At 36.5% G+C, this 21,114-nt stretch overlaps 4 protein-coding genes and 1 long non-coding RNA gene across 5 annotated transcripts; 3 read left to right on the top strand and 2 right to left on the bottom strand.

Annotated features, from left to right (window-relative positions):
* Positions 1–167: 167 nt before the first annotated feature.
* Positions 168–4,643, top strand: LOC118434623. The gene is made up of 3 exons (XM_035848551.1): positions 168–3,075; positions 3,220–3,327; positions 3,471–4,643. The coding sequence occupies exons 1-3, from the start codon at positions 2,928–2,930 to the stop codon at positions 3,794–3,796; spliced, it is 582 nt and encodes a 193-aa protein (XP_035704444.1). The 5' UTR covers positions 168–2,927; the 3' UTR covers positions 3,797–4,643.
* A 1,685-nt stretch (positions 4,644–6,328) lies between these two features.
* Positions 6,329–7,158, top strand: LOC118434594. The gene is made up of 2 exons (XR_004834127.1): positions 6,329–6,745; positions 6,803–7,158. It is a non-coding gene; the product is annotated as an uncharacterized LOC118434594 (long non-coding RNA).
* Positions 7,159–7,446: 288 nt separating this feature from the next.
* LOC110844112 (methionyl-tRNA formyltransferase, mitochondrial) lies at positions 7,447–9,132 on the top strand. The gene is made up of 3 exons (XM_022090235.2): positions 7,447–8,072; positions 8,163–8,285; positions 8,362–9,132. The coding sequence occupies exons 1-3, from the start codon at positions 7,624–7,626 to the stop codon at positions 9,110–9,112; spliced, it is 1,323 nt and encodes a 440-aa protein (XP_021945927.1). The 5' UTR covers positions 7,447–7,623; the 3' UTR covers positions 9,113–9,132.
* Positions 9,133–13,054: 3,922 nt separating this feature from the next.
* On the bottom strand, positions 13,055–13,866 carry LOC110844614. The gene is made up of 3 exons (XM_022090857.2): positions 13,631–13,866; positions 13,396–13,545; positions 13,055–13,312 (listed from the first exon to the last, which is right to left on the bottom strand). The coding sequence occupies exons 1-3, from the start codon at positions 13,686–13,688 to the stop codon at positions 13,095–13,097; spliced, it is 426 nt and encodes a 141-aa protein (XP_021946549.1). The 5' UTR covers positions 13,689–13,866; the 3' UTR covers positions 13,055–13,094.
* Positions 13,867–16,332: 2,466 nt separating this feature from the next.
* Positions 16,333–21,066, bottom strand: LOC110844968 (transmembrane 9 superfamily member 2). The gene is made up of 18 exons (XM_022091312.2): positions 20,906–21,066; positions 20,405–20,675; positions 20,252–20,319; positions 20,070–20,175; positions 19,863–20,004; positions 19,534–19,779; positions 19,308–19,456; positions 19,198–19,230; positions 18,840–19,128; positions 18,586–18,763; positions 18,441–18,502; positions 18,265–18,376; positions 18,035–18,099; positions 17,844–17,916; positions 17,745–17,764; positions 17,537–17,628; positions 17,307–17,454; positions 16,333–17,231 (listed from the first exon to the last, which is right to left on the bottom strand). The coding sequence occupies exons 2-18, from the start codon at positions 20,537–20,539 to the stop codon at positions 17,140–17,142; spliced, it is 2,010 nt and encodes a 669-aa protein (XP_021947004.1). The 5' UTR covers positions 20,540–20,675; positions 20,906–21,066; the 3' UTR covers positions 16,333–17,139.
* Between the last annotated feature and the right edge of the window lie 48 nt (positions 21,067–21,114).

Here is a 21,114-nt window from a genome sequence, read left to right as displayed (position 1 = left end):
TCCATATAGTCAACCAATGCGTCATAGCTACCTGCTCTAAGCTTGCTTTGATTTTGCCTAACGAAATTAAGGTCGTTTGCTTCCGCTTTCACATACGCATCAACAAATATTGCTGAGTAAGTTTTCCGGCACTCAAAAACGGACTAAATGTCTCACGAACTGAAAATAGGTATGAGTAGTACATTTTTAGTGTTACTCTTTTTCTCGAGTTTGTGTTAACATTTGTCGAGTGAGAACGTACGCATAACGCCAAGTCTTCTCCCCAGCCTTGTTCTCCATATGGATAGAGGAGGGGATAGGTCAGGGCATCAAGATTTTTGTTTAGAATACTAATTCGTTTTGTTGTAGGAGAATTTTCGCCGGTTGGTCTTAAATGAATTAGTAAATCTCTTTCTAGTGGAGGCTCGCCATCGGTATTGCTGAAGATTATCGCAACCTCATTACATGTCTGCATGTTATATCGACGGTTGTCAAGAGCTCGGTCGTTAACAATCGCCATTGTAACTTCTTTGGCTAAATGTCCTTGGCTTTGTTCTTTGATTTTCTCCTCCTTCTCGAATTCATGAAGCATTTTGAATGCTCTTGCAAACGGATTATCTTTCATAATATCAAGCAGGTTCGACATCACATGATTTTTGCAGGCAACATTAGAAGGTTCGTTCAGTCTTTGACTGGTTGCCTCATCTGGGTCAAGTATATACAATTGCGCGTACTTTCGTGGTTCGCCTTCTTCTGGATGCAAGGTCCCTGCCCTGTGATAGATCTGACCATGGATTCTGTAACAGTACGGGCCATACCCAGGTGGAGCTTTAATTTGTGCTCCAACTGATGCAAATGCGAATGCATTATTGTAGGACCTTATATGTTCCATGAAATGTTTAGAATCTGGGTCCTTCCCTGTTAAAAGTCGTTTTATGTACTCATATGTTGCAAAATTTTGGATTTTGACCTTTCCTTTGTTGCAGCAAACTGTAAACTTTTTATCGGTTGGTCTTTCTCTAGCAAAATGCTTGGCATTGCAAAATTCACAAAGAACATTCATCTCCCCCATATTGTGTAATTCCACAATGCTTTCTTCTAAATTATCAATTATGGCTGCTCTTGCTGTCATTTTTAGCACGCGACATGAAGCATTGGCTCGATTTGTGCGCAATTGCTCTAATCTCTCATCTCTCTCTTTGGGTGTTTCAAGTTGGCGTCTTGATGAAATTCGTTGATTGTCCTGAATTTTTCGTTTCATTGTCTCTTCGTCAGTCTCTGTCAATCTCACTACTGAAGTTCTCTGAGCATTCGCTAGGCAACGTGCTGACCTTTCCTCTTCGGTCTCAGCTAACCTACTTTCATTGTTTCGTCGAGCATTCGCTAGGCAACGTGCTGACCTTTTCTCTTCGGTCTCAGCTAACCTACTTTCATTGTTTCGTCGAGCATTCGCTAGGCAACGTGCTGACCTTTCCTCTTCGGTCTCAGCCAACCTACTCTCATTGTTTCGTCGAGCATTTGCTAGGCAACGTGCTGACCTTTCCTCTTCGGTCTCAGCTAACCTAGTTTCATTGTTTCGTCGAGCATTCGCTAGGCAACGTTCTGACCTTTCCTCTTCGGTCTCAGCTAACCTACTTTCATTGTTACGTTGAGCATTCGCTAGGCAACGTTCTGACCTTTCCTCTTCGGTCTCAGCCAACCTACTCTCAGTGTTTCGTCGAGCATTTGCTAGGCAACGTGCTGACCTTTCCTCTTCTGTCTCTGCTAATCTGCTGTCAGCTGTTCGTCTGGCATTAGCGTCTCTCCGAAGTGATGCTTGCGACTCAGTTTCTCCTGGTCGTCGTCGATGCATCATAGAATTTTTAGTTTCCGAATCAGATGCTGATTCAAATTCATCTCTGCAGTTTAACCGTTGCTTCTTGCGTACCATTCTGAATAACTGCCAACTTAGGGCTCAAAATTGCTACGAATAGCTCAAGTGGTTGCCACTTAGGGCTCAGTATGTGTCTACAGATAGATCACTCAAAATTATGTATAATGAATCGAAAATGCCAACTTAGGGCTGAAAATAAGTCGACTTAGGACTGTTTCCCGTGCAAATGCAAATAATGCGAGAATTTACGGGTTGCTTGCCTAAGAAAAAATTAATCAAATTAATTGGTAAAAATATAGTTTATATAGAAATTCTTGCAAATAGCGAATTTTTTAATTAGTGGCTGCAACCATTTCCAAACAAAATTCAAACAAATCATCAGTCAAATTACCTACCTAAAATGATTTTCTGAACAATCAATTGGAAAACTCTTTTATTTAGTTAAATTTAAATTTAGTTAATTTTCTGTTTTTTGTAGTTTCCTGCACACAAAAATTCAATGAAAAACAGATTTCCAAGGAAAGCTCAAAATAATTTCGGCAACCCAGTCTGACGACATTGCACAGCAAAGTGATGACCACTAAAATTGTTGCTACCGTTTGATTAATTCAGCTTAACGTTGACAAAACGTTTTTGTTGACTGTTAGCAGGTCCTATAATTATGCCTTGCAGGAGAGGGGGTAACGTAAACAAACGTTTCCACCCTGCCGACACAAATTGGTAAAGGGATGCAAATTTCAGCAAGCTTTCACAACGTTCAGCTAACGTATAACTGAGAGCCAATCATAAAATTTTAATTTTTTAATGCTTTCACTATTGGCCCTATCCTGCAATGTATAATTAGCATTGGAAGATTCGAAAAGTCTTGAATCCTATCTTTCAATGGTAAGTTGGCACCGTCTGGCAATAGAAACGTTCTGTCAACGTCGAGCTGAGACAATAAAACGTCTGACAGCAGTTTAATGCTCATCAGTCGATCGCCAACTGTCAGCTCGGTTGCCACAATTTTTGCAGTTCCCTTGAAAATTAATTTCTACATTTTGCGAACTGTATTCAATTCTTGATTTACTTTCATATGGCTTATAGAGTCGCTTCTGAATTTTCTCCCAACGCTGTGGCCGCTGGTTGGGATGTGGCCTCTACACGGCTCTTGAAAGCACCAAATGATCGATTTTGCGTTCAGTGCGGATTTGTTATCCGGGGTCAGGCGATGGACAAACCTGGTAATTATATTTCATTGAAAATCTAATATTTATGCTTTATTAGTTTTTGATAGTCCAGCGTATACGATGTACTACTATTTAATAAAGTTAGTCTAATAATTTATATCGTCTCTACAAATACAAATTTTACTTTGTTTTTTATAGCTGTGTGCCCACACAAAAATTGCAAGCAGCCTCTAATCTTCCGAGCAAATCAATTTGATTCCGCTAGCAAGTGGGGACGCTGCCGACAGTGTGACAGCTTTACTCACGGTATGTATAACTGTGTTACTAAACATTTAGAGTTAGAAATCCACCTGTCAAAAAACCTTTTAATTGAACGTCGAAATATAGATTCTTCGATAGTTAATTTTGGGTCATCACATCTATATGTATTTTATTATTTATTATTACAGCCGACTTCCCATACTGTCAATCCTGCGGTACGGCTAATCGAGACGCCCTTTCCCGAAAACGCCGCTTTGAACAAATTCAAATTCAGAAACAGCAGCTTGAAGCCAAGCGACTGAAAGAAGAGAATGACGCCTTGAAGCAGCAAACGCATGATCCTGATTTCTTGTTATGGAAAGAAGTGAAGAAGGAGGAGGAGCGGAAACGAATATTAGAAGAAGAAAAGAAGAAAATTGAGGAGGAGGAGGCTAACGCTGATGCCGAACAGGTAGCTGCCGCGAAGAAGTTAGAGGAATCTCTTCTACAGGATGATGAAGAAATGAAGGAATAATGTGGTAAATGTGCAAAATCATAAAATTTTAATGAAGCTTTTTAAGTCTCCCTCTTATTTGTAATTAGTTTGATGATTTTTTAAATTTCAAGAACTGTTTTTTGTTTTATTTGTTTCAATGTTTCTTACTTACTTTCATGCTTCCTACTTAAAATTTACACATGTATTTATGAAATAATTTAAATGAATAAAACATTCCATTAAAAATATATAAAAACAAAATTAAATTTGCCTTAGCATTACTTTTGTAAATATTAATAGCATTAAAACTTATTTTTATTTCATCAAGCCAAACACATTGCTCATCTTATATTAAAATAGTCACACATAGACAGAAATGTTAAATTTAAGAGCCGGGGCTATGAGACTACTCACACGAAGCGGCAATTTCAAACCTTAGCATGTGTGGTCGGCCAACGAATCCCGGCCAGCGAAATACATAGACAACATTTAAAATGCAGACTTAGTCACGTAAATTTCAGATCACGTGGCGTTATTCAGGAAGTGTGCCCAGTTCACAGGACACGTGGCGTAATACAGGGGGTGTGCCCAGGTCACAGGACACGTGGCGTAATACAGGGGGTGTGCCCAGGTCACAGGACACGTGGCGTCAATCAGGGGGTGTGCCCAGGTCACAGGATACGTGGCGAAATTCAGCTGGGTATGCGGGTTATCTGTCATGCCAAGTCAATGTTATTATGTATTGATAATGTGGATTCATGGGTAACGTTAGACTGTCATTGAGTGAAGCGCCCAGTTCAAAAAAGCACACATACATACATACATACATACATACACACAGACAACACGGGGCTATTAGTATTTAGGATTCCAACTGAATACAATATCTTTTAAGGGGTGATCTGATACAGTCTCACCGCTACCTGACGGGGAGTATGTAACTATGTCCTTCCATAAGCTCCCATGTTATCGTTTTAAAAACTTTCAGCGTCGTCAAAAGACAATAAAATTTCGATTTTTTTGCACCAATCGACGCGTATATTTAGTCCCCACAAAGTTACTGAAGTTTTAGAGGATACGTAGAGTATACATGGAAAAATGCGACTTTTTCTGATTTTTTTTCGTGAAAAGAATTATGGTGTGACCATGAAAGCGATTTTAAGGTCAAACTCCAGTAACTTTGGGAGTTGAATATTTTGACACATTTTGCAACAAAAAAATCCGATATTAATGCAAAAATAAGGGTGCCCAAATGTTTTGAAAACTTGGTTTTTAGAAATTACGAAATAAACATGCCCGTCAATTCCAGTGGCCCCAATTTTTGATATGTTGTAGGTCTTTAGTAGTAGAACAAAAGTCAAATTGGACTTATAGTCGAAATCGACCTGCGTGACCTTGTTTCGGCGTCGAAAGGTTGATAGGTCAAAGGTCACCGATCCCCACAAATGAGGTATCATTGGAAAGGTCTCGGTGAGAGGATTCCGAATATATATACTTTATTGGGTGTATGACCACTCCCTCATGTTCCAGAAGCAGAATAATGAAAATCTTCAATTCTCCACAATTTAACACAGCAAGTAGATTGAGAGCTAACATGCAGTAGATGGGCACAAACTCAGAAATATTCTTCGGCCTCTGGAAATTCAGGGAGTGGTCATACACCAAATAAAGTATATATATTCTCGTCGTCGTCTCCTCTCGTCGAGACCTTTCCAACGATACCTCACTTGATAATAAATCCCAATTACAGTTTCGAAAAATTAATTTTGAAATAAAATGAAAATTGTATGAGTTGAACGCCAAATGACTAGTGAAAATGTTTAATATTATTAGAATCTAAACCTCGCTCTTACCCCTCCTTAACAATCTGTCGGATCTCTGAGGTCGGGTTGATTTTAAAATTTTGAAATTTTGCCCTCTCCCAAATTTTGGCTTGATTGCCTGATTTTGAAAACTCGGTATGGATCACATAACCTTTAATTCATATTCTTCCTTATAGAACGATTAGCAAGCACTGTACTAAATTAGAGCTTTGTATAACAATTAGAGTTTTTGAATTACTGACGGACGGATGACATGCATATATGTAAGCCCGAACTCGGGCTAAAGACTTTAGCCCGAGAAGAAAGAAAAATAATTCCACTTTAGCCTAAAGTGGAATTATTTTTCTTTGTAACAAATATCTCCTCAAGCTTGTCTGCTTTTGGAGTAGATCCTAAAATAGATGATACATTCCCTCTGTGAACTTTGTCAATTCTCTAAAAAAAGGAGATTTCCCTATTCTTGGCTGGTAGAGCTGCGAATAAATTGCTACGTAAATTTAATAGTTTTTCTGCCAGAATAATAATTGAATAATAATTTCATGTATGGAAATGCTGCTGTTCCACGGACAGCATTTGACTGATTTTTAATTTTTCAATTTGCGCCATGGCATGTTGGCGAAGGATAATTGAAGAGGTAAAAATGCAGGATATTGGTTTGGTATGGTTTATTCGTTACACAGCTACAGTTGTACATAAAAAACTTCCCATTAACAAGATCTTAAATATTGTCGTCTTATGATTCAGGTCGTTGCTGGAAACCTCCCAATTTTAACCGACTCCCAGGATCAATGAACAGGCATTCCAATTCCACTCCTATCAATTCCAGTAGCCGAGCCCCCATAAAATGGGGACGAGGATCTTTGATTCATCTAAATAGCGAGGCGTCATCTATAACCGGTACTTCAAGCACTGTCATCAACGGTAATCGGAAGAGGAAGCAACGCTGCCCCGTTGAAAATGGTCAGGACAAAGTCAAGGAACGTGCACCCATTGCAAAGAATGAAACAAACACGACGTAGAAAGAAATCAGTTGTCGTATCCAAGAAATTTACACCAAACTGATGTCAGATTCGAATTTTTGTCGCTGGGCTGGGATTATTGCTAGAACCTGTCCAATCTGTAGATTTATATGGATGTCAGAAACTGAACCGAAGAAGCTGAACAGGTAGGATAAAAAATATTTCTGTAGTTTTGAGATATTAACTTTACAAAATTTTCGCAGTGATATCACAGCACTGTACTCGAATTGATGACCCTGTCAAAAACTCAACCATATATATATGATTGTAGATGACACGAAAATTATCTAGTGTTTGATGAAGCATAAATGAAATACAACCAAAAAAACGATGTGGACTTCAAAATGAGGCAAAATAATAAAGTCCATCAGGTCGACAAGAAGACTTCCTCAGGGGAAATTGTCGAGTTGGTAAATTGTGAAATCGATTTGACATTACAAATAGCCTAGCGTTTTACTGTGAAAGAAATAGAAAATTATGATTTTATTAAAATTATGTTAAAAAACACATAAATTGATACTACCCGATTGATACTACGAATCATAGTCTATGATCAAGAGTAAATTGTTACTACGAAATTAATAAAATAAAGGTTATCGTGAGAATTTGAAATTAAAAACCTGCCTTGTCATTTCATCCCTTGTTAATTTTGAAAACTATGCATGCTCAATTTCCTCGTATATTCGTGGTCCCCCAATAAATAACAAGACTTGACACTTTATGCAATCGTAGTTTACAAATTATTTTTATTTAAACACTACTAAACATTAAACAAAAACACTGATAAAATATAAATCTTAAAAGGTAGTAGGTTTTTTGATTTTAATAAAGGACTGATTTGACACTTGACAGTGTCAATTTTCATAAGATTTTCATGAATTTGTAATATCAACCATGATGGATGCAAATGATCATGTTGAACACAACTCCGGGAAAGGGATTTGCTCTTAAAAACATAAATAATCACACGACTTCATGTTATTGTTAGAAATCAAAAACAAGTTGTAGTCTTAACTTTTACATAATGATAATATGCAAGAGAAAGTTATTAACATCGTCACTAATTAAATTGCTATTCAGGTCAAGATATAGTTCCTTAAAAGAATTGAACAATTATTGTGTTTTCATTACAAATTCTACTACCGGTTCCCACACTCATTGCAATTATCAAAGTACAAGATCGCTCAGCAGTAATTATAATTATCGAGCAGTTTTCCTGGGCAGTGATGCTTTCTCCATTCCTTCTTTGGTCATGACCACAAATCTTCTTGGGTCGACAAACGTATCCGTTGTGGTTTCCAATTTTGGAAATGAGGTTGCCAAATTCGCCAAGAAAAACGAACTCGAAACCTTTCACTGGGAAGATTTTAAAACTAAAGATTTTTGGAACCATAATAATCGAAGTGAAGAATTTGGGGTTGTGGCGTCATTTGGGCATTTGATTCCTCTCCAAGTGATTGAGCGATTTCCATTGTAATAAGTTCATACTTTTATATAAAATTCATATCAAATTTTAATGTACGTTAGTTTTTAAAATTTGATTGTTAATTTTATAAAATGTAGAGGAATTCTGAACGTCCACGGGAGCCTTTTACCAAGATGGAGAGGGGCTGCACCAATCCCTCACGCGATAATTTATGGAGATAAGACCACTGGAATTAGTATAATGCAGATTGCTCCACACAAGTAATTACTACAGCATATCATAATTTTGCACTGGTGGTACATGACAATTTTTAATAATAAAGTTAATATGTTATAGATTTGACATAGGACCCATATTATACCAGCAAGAAATTCCCATCCATCCTCATATTAGAAGGCCGGAACTGATCTCTATTTTAGCCGATGTGGGGGCTGAAGCTTTAGGCCATGTAATTTCAGACATTGACCATTTCAGTTCTCATCCCATCCCCCAAAATGAAGAAGAAGCGAAATTATCCCCAAAATTGACCCCAGTTATGGCCGAGGTTGACTGGAGCACTAAGACTGCAGACGAGGTTTACAATTTGTTTCGAGGATTATATGGAGTATTTAAGTTAAAGACATATTTAATGGAGAAACCAATTGACCTGGATGAAATTGGTCTCGTAGTTATGAATTCTCACCGTGATAGCAAAGGGATTGGTGATTCTGCCTCAGAAAAATGTGAACAAAACAATACTAGTTTAAACAAAAGTACCAATTTTGAAAGATTTTACTCGAATAGCCCATTTTATAATTTGGATAACATTAATGTACTTGCTTCTAGTGTACCTGGTCAAATTATATATTATAAAGACATTATCTTAGTTAAATGCATGGATGTTTCTAAAAGCCTTAAGTGTATGCCATACGTATCTGTTAGAAAATTTAAAGTAGGAAAGAAGTGGATGTCAGCTAAAGATTTTCAAAATGGATTTTTATCAAAGTGTAAGCCAGACCAGAGAATTTTTAGCTTTCAACAACAAACAACTAGTGTGCAACCAGAAAATACTATTAAAAAGCAGCAGCAGGAACAAAAGCTCAAATAAATTGTTCAAATTCTTAACGAGATGCAGCAGTGATACCGTTTTTGGCACTTCACCACACTCAATTTTTATCTGCCTTTTGGCAGGTTGGTCGAACCTTAAATAATTGATAATTACTTTGATCGCGTATCTCTATTCTATTTTTACCATTTTTTGACTTGACTGTATGACAACTGACGAAAGTCAGGTGAAGGTGTTAATTCTCTTCGGGCACGGTGAACTTTACAACAACGCCGCATTCTTTCTTTCTGAAACATACCACACGCTACTCTGTTTTACGATGGCTTTTCATACATGCAAGATGAGTCAAATTCAACCGGACACATCTTCGTTGCTTTAGCAAAACCTAAATTCTTACCATTCGTTAAGGCAATTTCATGATAGTCAGTTAAAGAAACACCTACACCACATTTCATTGACGTAGTTCAGTTTGACGGCGAATGAATGGTTCAACTTGCATGAATGAATTGCAGGCCAAGACAAGCAAGAATTTTTATTGGGTTTTATTTTTACCCGAGTGTCTTCCTATTTATAAATGTTTATGATCTACGTGCATTGAGGAATTCGTGTGGTTGGCGATTGATTATATGAATTAGGAAATTTTAGTTTGTTTGTTTTCGTCAACGCGTCCGTTCCGTATGAATAAGTGAACCGTTCCATCCGGTTCGCAGATTGTTGGCGTATGACTGACTGAGGGAGTAAAAGATGACAGAAAACCATCTAACTTGGGGCATAATAAATAACATATCGACACTTTTAGCCAATTTCTTGTTTACGTAACATTCATCCAACCTCAAAACAACCAGAGTAACCTGATAACATGGAAAATCTTTTAGTTTTTCATGCTAGCTTGGGTAACACGGGTGACGAAATTTAGTTGACATTGGCATTGAAACGAAAATTGGATTAGCTCATGATTTCATAAAGACAAGTTTAATAGCAGGAAGGTCTTAACCATGGCTTAACTTTATCGTTATGCAATCATCGAATAAAGCCAAGCAAATCTTGTCACTGGTGCCGATGTCGAATGAAATTTTATTTTCAAGTAAATACAAAAATATGAAATTGACATTCTGCAATATTTACGTATTTCTGAATCAGACAGGAACATGGAAAAGAAAATCTTCTATTTTTTCATTTTACCGTGAAATCAAGTTTCCTAGTATAAATCAGACCGTAGCCTCTTTCTGTCGTTTAATTGACCTTGCCATTGGAATGATGATGGTTTTAAGTCAGTTGGAAAGAAGGAAGTGGCTGAAACTTTCAATCCTAATTTTATTTACGTAAATTTTTGTCGCGTCTTGTCGAATTTATTGGCTTGTTTTTTTGCTCTTATAACTATGCACTCTATTAAATGGAAACCAATTTGTTGGTTCATATAATCATTGCAATTACACGTACAGCAAAGCTAACGAATCACTTTAAGTACATTACTGTGAAACTATTGTACTTGTAATTTTAATCACCAGTTGCATTTCCGTTCTGGACTGACGTAGATGTTCCGCTCCGTCCTTTGACTTTGTCAAAGTCACAGCAAGAAAGTCATGCAGTGCAAATAAGTCATTGTTAAACTCGTCAAGTAAATTATCTCTGAAACCTCCCAGATTCTAAAAGTACAACATTTTAAAATTCGCTTGACTGACTTTCTCCGTTTTATGTATTTCACCCTCGTTAATTTCAATCACTGTCATGCCGCCGTGTTGATGGTAATTCTATCCGATTTTTACACTCTTGTTCTCGCTAAAAAGAGGATTAGATGGGCGTAATGTGGAAAATTGAGACTTGTCAATCTCATGGGAAACTGAGTTTTAAAGGAATATTACGCATATGGGAAATGATCTCGCAATTTCTTCCCACGCCAGGATTAGTTCTTATCCTATTTTCATTTTCCGTCTTCACTGCATCATCACGTGTACTCTGTTAATTGACTGATTAGTTCATTTCTCGCACAATTTTACAAAATTTTTAAATATTTTTGAAACCTCGAAAAACCTCTTACAGATACAATTAGACTTCCAAGTTGTTTAATGAGAAAAGGCTTTTAGCTAATCTCTGATAAGCACTAATGCAAGGGTAGACACAGGGTCACTTATTGTGTAGAGACTGCATCTATTTTTGTACCATGAATGGTTTTATTTATCCGACTTGTTCTTATCATCGTTTGGTAATGAGTGCACTTTTGACTTTCATACCCCGTGCACCAAGACAAAGCCGGAACTTAACGGTTGCGAGGTTGTGTAAGGATAAATTATTTTAATGTTCTTTGAATGCCAAGCCAAAGAATTTGCAATCGCACAAAAAACGTGCATCGTTTACTTTTTCTTCTTGGTGTAAAATTCGCAGTTCAGTTCATCATGATGATAAGAATATGCAGTGTACATACATACATACGTACTGTACGTACTTTGTACGACGGTACATGGTTCGAGAGTCAATAAGAGGCGAAGCGGAACAACAAAGTGTTCGTTTTTTGAACAATTGCCAAATTCTTGGATAAAGTATTCAATTAGAAATGACGGAGATTGCGATTAGAAATCGTTGTTTCTCCTTTTAATGGAATTTTTTATGCAGACTGTGATGCATTTAGAACAAGCTAGAACTTTTTTTGGGCAAAGGTTATGGTTCAAGTTAAAAAATTGGCGGAATTAAATACAGTACAATTAAAGTCGGTTAATGCGAATTTAGGTCATTTTTGCTTATTGGAACAAAAAGTAGACAATTTGCAAGATGATCTGTTAATGGACAATATATGGACCAAACCCGTCAACGGATCTGTTTTTGTAGTGAAATTGAATTTGTTATCCTTGAAATCGCACACTGCTAATTTCAACAAATAGATTTTCTGGTAAACACATCAAACAAAACCATTTAGGTAAAGCTACATGTTTGACATTATACACGCATTTAAATGTGGGATTCAAGTAGTGAGGGGGCGATTAAATGAGGCCAAGCAAAGCAGAATTATTCCGATAAAACCGAATGATGCGTAGTGATAAAATATCCTTTCATGAGTCACATTTTTGCAGAAAACTTTCGATTTCAAATTCCAAACCACAGACAACGATTGACCGAATGAGGTGAGGAGTTAACATGACATGACATCATCGTGTATGCAAATGCATGTATATCGTCGTCGCACCATCACCACCAGCCAAGATCGTGTCGTGTTCGACTGTGTGTGTGGCTTCCTGGGAAGGGTGACAAAGTGACAAGTAATTTAGCACCAATATTTTTAACGACGACGATGAGAAGTGCGAACCTGTCTTGAGATCAACTCCAACAAAGTTTCGTTCTCAAATATGTGGCATTCATGTGTATGCGCTTTTCAGAGAACGCTGCTGCATACCTCGATAATTTCATATCACTGCTTTAAGCTACAAAATAAAAATTTCATGAAAGTGACAGTAATTGGCGGTCCATATTCTGTCAAGAAGAATAATGTGACCAGGCCGTTCACCATATGCGACCTATTTCTAAAGTTTCTTCTTCTCCGCATCCGATCCTAACTGAACGTTCTGTTGTTTGACAAAGACAAAGTTTTGTGGTGCGTTGAAGGGTGAATGGCAATTTTGATATTCATGGTGTGGTCTGGTCTGATCGGCACGAAGCCTTGAGCTAGATGCGTGTTTAATGATCTTTATAATATATATTTACACACCTCTTGTTCTTTGGTGCATTTAATTTTCAGCAGACACCGTTTTTTACCAGAGTAAACAGGACTGGTATTGCAGAAAGGAGGAAATAGTGAGTAAAAAAAATCTGCGAATCTCTCAATGAAACGATGCTCGTAAATGCATTCGCACCAGTTTTGCAATTAGTTAAACAGAATGAAATGATTATGCAAGCTCAGATCCGACTCATGCTCAATAAAATGTTGAGGAATGGGAACATGAAACCATTCCATGAAAGACGTCAGCAAAATAAACCGCAAATACACATTCCACGTTACTTTTTTTTTACAAAAGTATGAGATAGATAAATTTATTTACTGCAAAATACAATGCCCGTCGTCAATAGCCTTAATAATCTGGGGGTAAAAGTACACAATCATGATCGCTTCGTCTTGTGAAATGCACATTTGCGTACTGATTTTGAGGGAAATTTTGAGGAGGTTCTTCTTCAAGTCGGTGTTTCGTTCTGCTTGTTTTTTGAGGAAATAGATGAGGATTTGGGAAATTTTGGAGAGGCTGAGTTTACCGGTGTCTGGAAAATTGGAGTTGAAATAAGTTAATGATTTGAAAGAAAAAATAGAAATCGAGAATGCCTGAAAGTGAAACTTTGCATACCATCTTCATCGACAGCGGCGATTAAGGTGTCCAATTCCTTGATATCCCAGCTTGGCACGAGTGACGCTAAAATCTCGGGTAATCTTGACGCTTCAATGAGAATATCGTCCAATTCTGCACCCTTATATTTATCCACCACGGTCCTCAGAACTATGATTCAAAAAATTTTAAAATTTATTTAAATGCTAGGAGATCAACAAGGAATTTTTTTAAAAGACTCGGACAAAGTAATTACCTGCTTTGGGCTCCATGTCGAAAGTGGGGACGTCTTTGATAGTTAGAACTTGAACCATTTTGTCTTTTTATATTTTATGAAATCTTGCAATATTTTAGAACTCGTTAAAAAAATTCAAACTTGTCTTTCCAATTTTCACAAATTTTCTTAAATCAAGCTTTCACTGTATGATTTTTTTTTTACTTGTGGGGTCTGTTCACTACAAAGCTCTCTTCAAGAATGAATCAACGCGAATAAAGTTGATCCGTTTTATTCTTTCGGGATTGTGTGCAGTCAGTCACAACCCGGGACAAAAACTGTGGTGACGCTTACAACGTCTTCTTGAATGTGGTACTACTGGTACTGTATAAGATAAGTATGTACTTTGAAATGCACCATACATACATCGTACATACATGCATACATACATACATAGATATTTACATAAGTACGAAACTGCTCAGACCAAATGTTGCTTGGTTCAGTGTCAAGACCGCAGTTAGAAATTCAATTGAATCCGAATTGTTCCTTCTCTTTTGCCAATATTGTATTCCTGTGGGAAACGGTTCGACATTGCAGTTTTACAGTTTTTTATACAACCCGTGCTCGAGTTACAGGTGACTCCTCCGTTCATCTGCGCCACAGCATAGCTGAATTTGGTTTTTGGAAAATGCATACATATTTATGACACATGTATACAACCTACACTAAAATTTCAAACTGGGCGATTCGTCTAGATGAAACATGGTTGACTCATGCTATACAAATACGATTTTGTCTCGCTGATATTGTGCATAGAAAATGTATTGGCATGTGGATCTGTTATGTGTGCACTTTTTATTTTAAAGAAAACACTTTTACGAATAAGAGACGTGTGATAAATTGGTACGAGACACAATTTGAGCGAGTTTTTTTATAAAGTTTGATAGAAAAGACAATGATGTAGTTTGCATGCATTTACTTATGTACATACCAGGACGAGATTAGGATGGAAAATAAATTGCAGTAAATTATTTTAGTCTGAAAAGAAGGTCAGTTGAAAGTGAAAAGGAGGAAACTATAAATTCCCTCTCCTTCTTTTGCGTCAGGCCTGATCAAGCGGAAGCGATTTTGCATCTAGTCACTTGGCGTCTTCCTATAAAAACGTGGATGCATGTCTGTACTTGATAATTAATCAGTCACATGGATGAATTAAGTCAAGGTAATTAACAAAGTGTCGTGAAAGAGATGAGATACCACACTTCTGGCTCCAACCCAGTCGGCATCGGATAATGTTGCCATTTTAAGACTTTGCATAATTGCACATGAGGACAGTACGACGCCACGACTCTGCCTACACAACGTTCAGTTGGCGTTGGAACATGGAATTCGAAATGAGATATTCGCACACCAGCGTGACTATGTTCATTGCGAAAGATAAAGGTTTTTAAGTTGAGAGAGGAGTTGATTTACGGCTGTTATGCTTTGCTATTTTAAAAGAGGAGTAATGCAGGAAGTATTTATAGACCTTGGCATTGATTGTGTCATGAACTGTGGGAGAAGGAGCACTGATTATTGCAATGGAGCATTTTAACCAACTCGATATTAAGAGAACCAGTCCCATTACTTTACTACTTGTACTACGACAACCACCCTGATTAACATAATACGTCTCAACTTTTCCGGTACTATAAGCTACATACATATCCGAACCGTTGTGTGAGGTCTTTTCGGTCGGCATCATCATCATCATGCTTTTACCTCGTGTGAATTGATCTCTTCGACTGTGTATTTAGATATCAATTAGGTAGATAGTTGTGCAATTTTGTTTAATTTTATTAAAACCCATCAATTACCAGACCGTAGTTAAAAGTATTATTGCGCATTTAACAAATGTTGCTTGTAAATTTCATGTGTCATATTAAATTGTCCGACTCATGCCATCCAAAAATTTTAACGACTTATGCGAATTATATAATTGGGTTTAGGATTTAAAGGTGTTGACTAACAGCTTGTACCCGTAAAATGACAGACTTTTACCTAGTTTGTTTTACATATACTTTGGAATTTTTATGAGAATTTTAATCGATTTTACATACTACGTATGCAGATTTCAAAATAATGTGAGTTCGTCGTTCCTCTGGGATGTGATTAAAAAACAGACGCGTGGGTAGTGTGATTGCTCAACAACTTATTATTATGCACCGATCTATTAAAAAATGAAAAAATACGTATTTCTCACTTTAGAGGGACTCTTGAGAGCGAATGATTCGAATTTTTGTTACAAAATGTGTAAGTGCAAACGGCGATTTGTTCGTATTTTCTGAAAACCCAGCCCCAAATGCAACATATTTGAGTGATTTACAACTTTTTTTCATGCAAACGACTTATTTTCATGAGTGTAGCGTGTGTATGACTCACCATTGAGCCAAAAATATGTTTCAGTCAGAAGAGCTAACGATTTAATTCGCCCACTTTTTAGTGGAATTTAATGTCTAGCAGAGTATTCTGAATCCGAACCTACCACATCTCAGCAGCTATCAACAACTGTTTACTGTCACTTTCATCCTGGTTTCCTGACTAATATTATATGGAAGATGATGAAAGCAGTCTAAAGGAATGCAGAGCCAGAAAAGAGAACGAAACTTGAGAACATGGTGAAAAACTACTGTCAGGTTTTAATTCTGCGTGGGGGGAAGGAGCTGACGTAATTATTATGAGATTGATATTCAATGATCATGTAATACGTTTTAACATACAAGTCATGTATTTTCATATAATAATACTATCTATATCAAACATAATTCGTTTGCTAATATGCAATATGAACAGTTTAATAAAAGTTACCGACAAGTTCATAGGTACTCGAGTTCCTAAAATATAAACAATTACACACCTTAATCGTTACACCCCATTCCTCTCATTTTTGATAAATCTGATTAATAAAGTACTTCCAGGATTCATATTATTATTAATAATACCACTTAAACTTATATATGCACGTATCAGTATCCTTTCGTTTGCAAGAATTAATTACAATACTATATATAATCGATGATGATAATACATTTGACTTATGTATGCTTATCCTTAGTTGGCATTGTGCAGGTATTTTACAATTGAATAATAAGTTAAAGGTGCTACTTTTTGAGAAATGACTGACTAAAAGGACTACGAAGTCAATTTTTTGGTTAGCTTCTTTCTTACAGGTTAGTTGGTTAGGTATGTATTATTTACAGTTGTAAGCTTACATATATTTTCTACTTTTGATGATAATTGACATAATTTATAATTACACCTCTTGCATACTCTACACGCGAACAAACAAAGGTTAATGAATGCAATAAGTTAACAGGAATTTAATTATTCAAGATTTGCCCTTGATAAGATTTTGCAAGGACGTACATGACTTTTTTTAAAAAACTGAAAAATTCTACGAAATATACATAATCAACGAATACCCCATTCTTACTTAATCCTACATTTAGTACATCACATGGCAATTGTTTAGATTATCAAGCTTGCAAAGTAAGTTCTCATATATATTATATTTAATCAACTTTTACTACACTGTAGATTTTCCTGACGAACCAGAAACATGCTGCGAAACCAATTGTACCAGTCAGGAGGAAAAACAAGAAAACTGCAACATTAAGAAAACAAAACATGTGAATCATTTTTAATACAATAATTGTAACAAATTCATGTTAAAGCATACCCATAATGAAAGTGTAACCAAAATACAAGAAGGAAGATGCGAATCCTTCAATATTCAGTTTTGTAAAGAAGTAGTGGACACAATAGAGGAACAAATAGAATGCAGTGAATCCACTTGTCAAAAAGGATCTCCACCACCATCGGTAATCCTAACCAAATCAGTAAAACAGTTTTACAAAATACAGTTCTTATATTTATGCTTATTATCATAATGTTGAACACTGGGATTACCTCAGAGCAGAGATGAAAGTAACATAACAGAATTGTGGTCTCGGAGCAAGTGATCATCAAAATGATAAAGACCAAAAACAGAAATCCGAACACTGTAAAACAATTAAATGTTAAATTTTGTTTAAATATTTGGTTCAAATAGTAACAAGCATAAAGATCCATGCAATAAATCTGGTCAATACAACCATACAAAAAAATTTGTACTTACTGTAGTACATTTGACTAGACCTGAAAAGTATTAACAAAACAAATTTAATTAATGCATACTTACATGTTAAGAATACTTTTTATGAAAAATCTAAATTACCAAATTGAATTCAGAATGAAGAAAAGCTGAATGAATATGCATCCGAAAGGAAGGACTCCTCCCATAATGACACCTGTAGGAACATTGCAAAATCAGTTTTAAATCATATATTAATCAGATGAGAAGTGGAGTGAGTTCTATTGCTGATTAATTTCTTTACATGTTACAGTTTTAATATACATCATACATACCTGGTGCTGCTTGAGTGTACACACTTTGATCCGGAATTTGCCTTGGAATTTGGTTGGTTCGAACACTTTCGAAAAAAGATAAAAAATAATGAGTAATAAGACATTTTGGATATTGAGAAAGTATTACGATGATTAATGTGATATACTTCCTATAGTTTTTCTTAATAAATATTCGATATTCGTTTTGGATCACATTTAATCCGTAATTTAAGTTCATATTTGGGACTTACGGGTGTTCAATTGTTCGCTTCCTGAATCCAAAATATGCTCCGACAAATGTCAAAGGCACAGATACTCCGAACCACATGGCAAGAAGAGCAACCAAAGTAGAGAATGGTACAGCTAAAAGCAATAAAATTCATGTGAAGCATTTATAACAGGTATTTTTTATGTGTTAATTTAATACCTGCAGAGCTCTTTTCAGCCCAGAGAATTAGATTCATCACGAAAAACACGCCAAAGACAACACTGAAGTAAAAAATTGTATAAAAATTATTATAAATCTTGTATTTAGAATGGTGGTACACCACAAATTAAATTCCTAATATTACCCAGGGCATAGCATTGAAGTAAGAATGACGTTGGACTTCCATTTTTCACCTCCAAAGCTTTTGTAAATTCTTGCAGAGACGTATCCAGCAGGAGTTCCGAGACAAACGTACAGAACAATGGCGCAAGTCATCAATGCTCCTCTGTTGGCCGGTGATAGAAATCCAAGACAAGCAAATGCTACAAGTAAAAGAAAAAATGGTATCGTTGTACAATGAATGGCTGATCGTGAGAAATTTCATCTTAGGTAACTTACCCAATGTGATTACCGACATGGACAATACTTGGACACCCGAGCCAACAAACACTGAGAGTAACATTCCTTTTCTTGGGGGCCTAAAGCAGTCACCGTGAACGAGTTTCCATCCGAACTCTTCTTGAGCATCCTCTCCCGAGTCAATCTGATTATATCGTGCAATATCTTTGTGCAGAGTTCTCAAAAGGATCATTGCCACCATCCCGGATAAAAATAGCACGATGACCAAGGAATTCAGAATAGAGAACCACTGAATATTGGTATGTGGCATTGATTCCAAAATGTAGTCCTAATTAACAGTTTGACAATTAAATTTTATGAAATGAATTCGGCAATTCGCCATAAGAATAAGATTTACCCATCGAGATGACCACTTGACATCATTTTTTTCCTATTATTCAATTAAATCATTACTCAACGAAATTAAATCACCAACTGTACTACATTCATAATAAGGCTCATACTAACCTCAAACTTGTACGAGTATGAGTACGTAACGTTAATCGTTTCACCACTTCTCAAAGCCCTGCCTGGTATTTTCATTGGTGCTTCAGTATCGGCGCAATTCGGTTTCTTTGGGTCAGAATAAGCAAAACTTCGAGGTTCCACCTTGATTGCTATAATTTTGTTCATACTTATTAGAATAGCATAGAATGACATTAATTCATCTATCTATGCATAGGCAATCACTCACAAATGATTCTCCCACTTTCACCCAACTGGCTTCCCCAATCCGTCTCCTTTCCGCTGTGATACGAGACAACTAGCTCCACATGATTGAAAACGTAATACGTGTCAGCTTCCCTGTACGCTTCCGGTATTAATCCACAAGCCTCTCTAGGAACTTTGTCCTTGTCAATGTAACAACCCATGGGAAATCCAGTATCGCAGTACTGTTCGTTTTTCTCAGCAAAAAAACACCATGTCACGGGCATGTTATCTAAAGTAGTAAGTAGATAATAAGCGACATTGTACAAGTCTACCAAAAACAAGCAGGCAGTTTTCAACTACTTAAGTACTTACCAACTATCCAATGATGATGATAATTTAGACTCATTCCATTCTTGAGCACGGCTAACTTTTGTAAAGATTCTGGTTTTGATCCATCATAAGATTTTGTGCAAACTGGAATGCACGTTCTCCCATCTTTTTTCAAGAACTCCATCTATAATTCATGATAAATTTGTATGAAATTAGTAAAATTCGCTGAATCATATACAATTAGCGAACCTTGTATGGTGACGGTCGAATTCTTTCGCCGAAAACAACTTGGCCTAAATTTTCCACAGGACTCTTGTCATTCTCTTCAGTTTCCGAGACTGTACAAAAGTCAAAGCTGAAAGAACAGTTAAATAATAAAGGTTACATAATTATTATACTTGTACGAAATCATATCTAACTCGGGAACTTACTAATGATATTCGTACGGGATCACAGATTCCAAAGAGTTCAAACGGTTAACAAACACCTCGATTTTTGACTGTGGTATTAAAAAATAGAAACAATTATGGCTATAACGTTGAAATATTTAAGACGCAAATCACCATATTATAGTAATTACTAACCTTGCAGAGCTCAGAGTCCACCGGACAAAAGTTGACGGGTGCCAACCCTGGAAGGTAGAAAGCTTGGGCACAGCAGGTCAAGTACAAAAGGACCACGGCGACATGACGGTCCCATCTTGTTCTTAGTAGCCTCATCTTATTCTACGATACTCGTCCTCCGCCCTCCACTGCCTCTCTATCTTTATTTGGGAACCAATTAAGATTTAGCCTATTACGATGGACACTTGCCACAAGCACACCTCTCCAACAATTGGGGGGTTGGATTTTATTTCTGCAAAAATTAAAAACAGAAGGCTCTTCAAGATCAATATACCTAAAAACATCGGATACTTCGTACTTTCAAATTACTGCTTGTGGCGGATGTTATCCAAGCAATAATTGTTCAACAATGAGTAATTATTAAAACTGACTATTTACAAAACAAATATAAGACAATGCAACCAATATTTTCGCATTTTGTATAATTTTTCAATTTGACAGCTTGCTAGAAGTAAGACTCACCTCTTTTGCTTTGGATTTCCTTATCACCAGTTTGTCTACCACTTACAACATCATTGAGTAAATTAAATAATCGTGCTGCCTAATTCTTAGGTTTATTTCAAAATTTAGAAATTTTATCCGAAATTTTAGAACAGAAGAACGGAGAAGAACAGCGGTGAGCAAGAAAAATATTCCACGTAGTGCGGTTTGCTCAGTTTGTTTGCTCTTCG

The sequence above is a fragment of the Folsomia candida genome, unplaced genomic scaffold (assembly GCF_002217175.1).
Source record: "Folsomia candida strain VU population unplaced genomic scaffold, ASM221717v1 Fcan01_Sc002, whole genome shotgun sequence".
NCBI lineage: Eukaryota > Metazoa > Arthropoda > Collembola > Entomobryomorpha > Isotomidae > Folsomia > Folsomia candida.
The sequence above is the reverse complement of the archived record's forward strand: the minus strand, read 5'-3'. Positions and strand labels throughout refer to the sequence as shown.

What these genes read in the sequence shown, in the direction of transcription:
- LOC110844968 (XM_022091312.2), bottom strand. Translation starts at nt 20,539, where the DNA reads ATGAGGCTACTAAGAACAAGATGGGACCGTCATGTCGCCGTGGTCCTT. An exon ending in TCAAGTGGTCATCTCGATGG is followed by an intron (nt 19,129 to 19,197) that starts GTAAATCTTATT and finishes ACTGTTAATTAG; the next exon opens with GACTACATTTTGGAATCAAT. An exon ending in TGGTTACACTTTCATTATGG is followed by an intron (nt 17,232 to 17,306) that starts GTATGCTTTAAC and finishes TTAATGTTGCAG; the next exon opens with TTTTCTTGTTTTTCCTCCTG.
- LOC110844614 (XM_022090857.2), bottom strand. Translation starts at nt 13,688, where the DNA reads ATGGTTCAAGTTCTAACTATCAAAGACGTCCCCACTTTCGACATGGAG. An exon ending in CGACATGGAGCCCAAAGCAG is followed by an intron (nt 13,546 to 13,630) that starts GTAATTACTTTG and finishes TTTGAATCATAG; the next exon opens with TTCTGAGGACCGTGGTGGAT. An exon ending in CGCCGCTGTCGATGAAGATG is followed by an intron (nt 13,313 to 13,395) that starts GTATGCAAAGTT and finishes CCAATTTTCCAG; the next exon opens with ACACCGGTAAACTCAGCCTC.
- LOC118434623 (XM_035848551.1), top strand. Translation starts at nt 2,928, where the DNA reads ATGGCTTATAGAGTCGCTTCTGAATTTTCTCCCAACGCTGTGGCCGCT. An exon ending in TCAGGCGATGGACAAACCTG is followed by an intron (nt 3,076 to 3,219) that starts GTAATTATATTT and finishes TGTTTTTTATAG; the next exon opens with CTGTGTGCCCACACAAAAAT. An exon ending in GTGTGACAGCTTTACTCACG is followed by an intron (nt 3,328 to 3,470) that starts GTATGTATAACT and finishes TTATTATTACAG; the next exon opens with CCGACTTCCCATACTGTCAA.
- LOC110844112 (XM_022090235.2), top strand. Translation starts at nt 7,624, where the DNA reads ATGATAATATGCAAGAGAAAGTTATTAACATCGTCACTAATTAAATTG. An exon ending in GTGATTGAGCGATTTCCATT is followed by an intron (nt 8,073 to 8,162) that starts GTAATAAGTTCA and finishes TATAAAATGTAG; the next exon opens with AGGAATTCTGAACGTCCACG. An exon ending in ATGCAGATTGCTCCACACAA is followed by an intron (nt 8,286 to 8,361) that starts GTAATTACTACA and finishes AATATGTTATAG; the next exon opens with ATTTGACATAGGACCCATAT.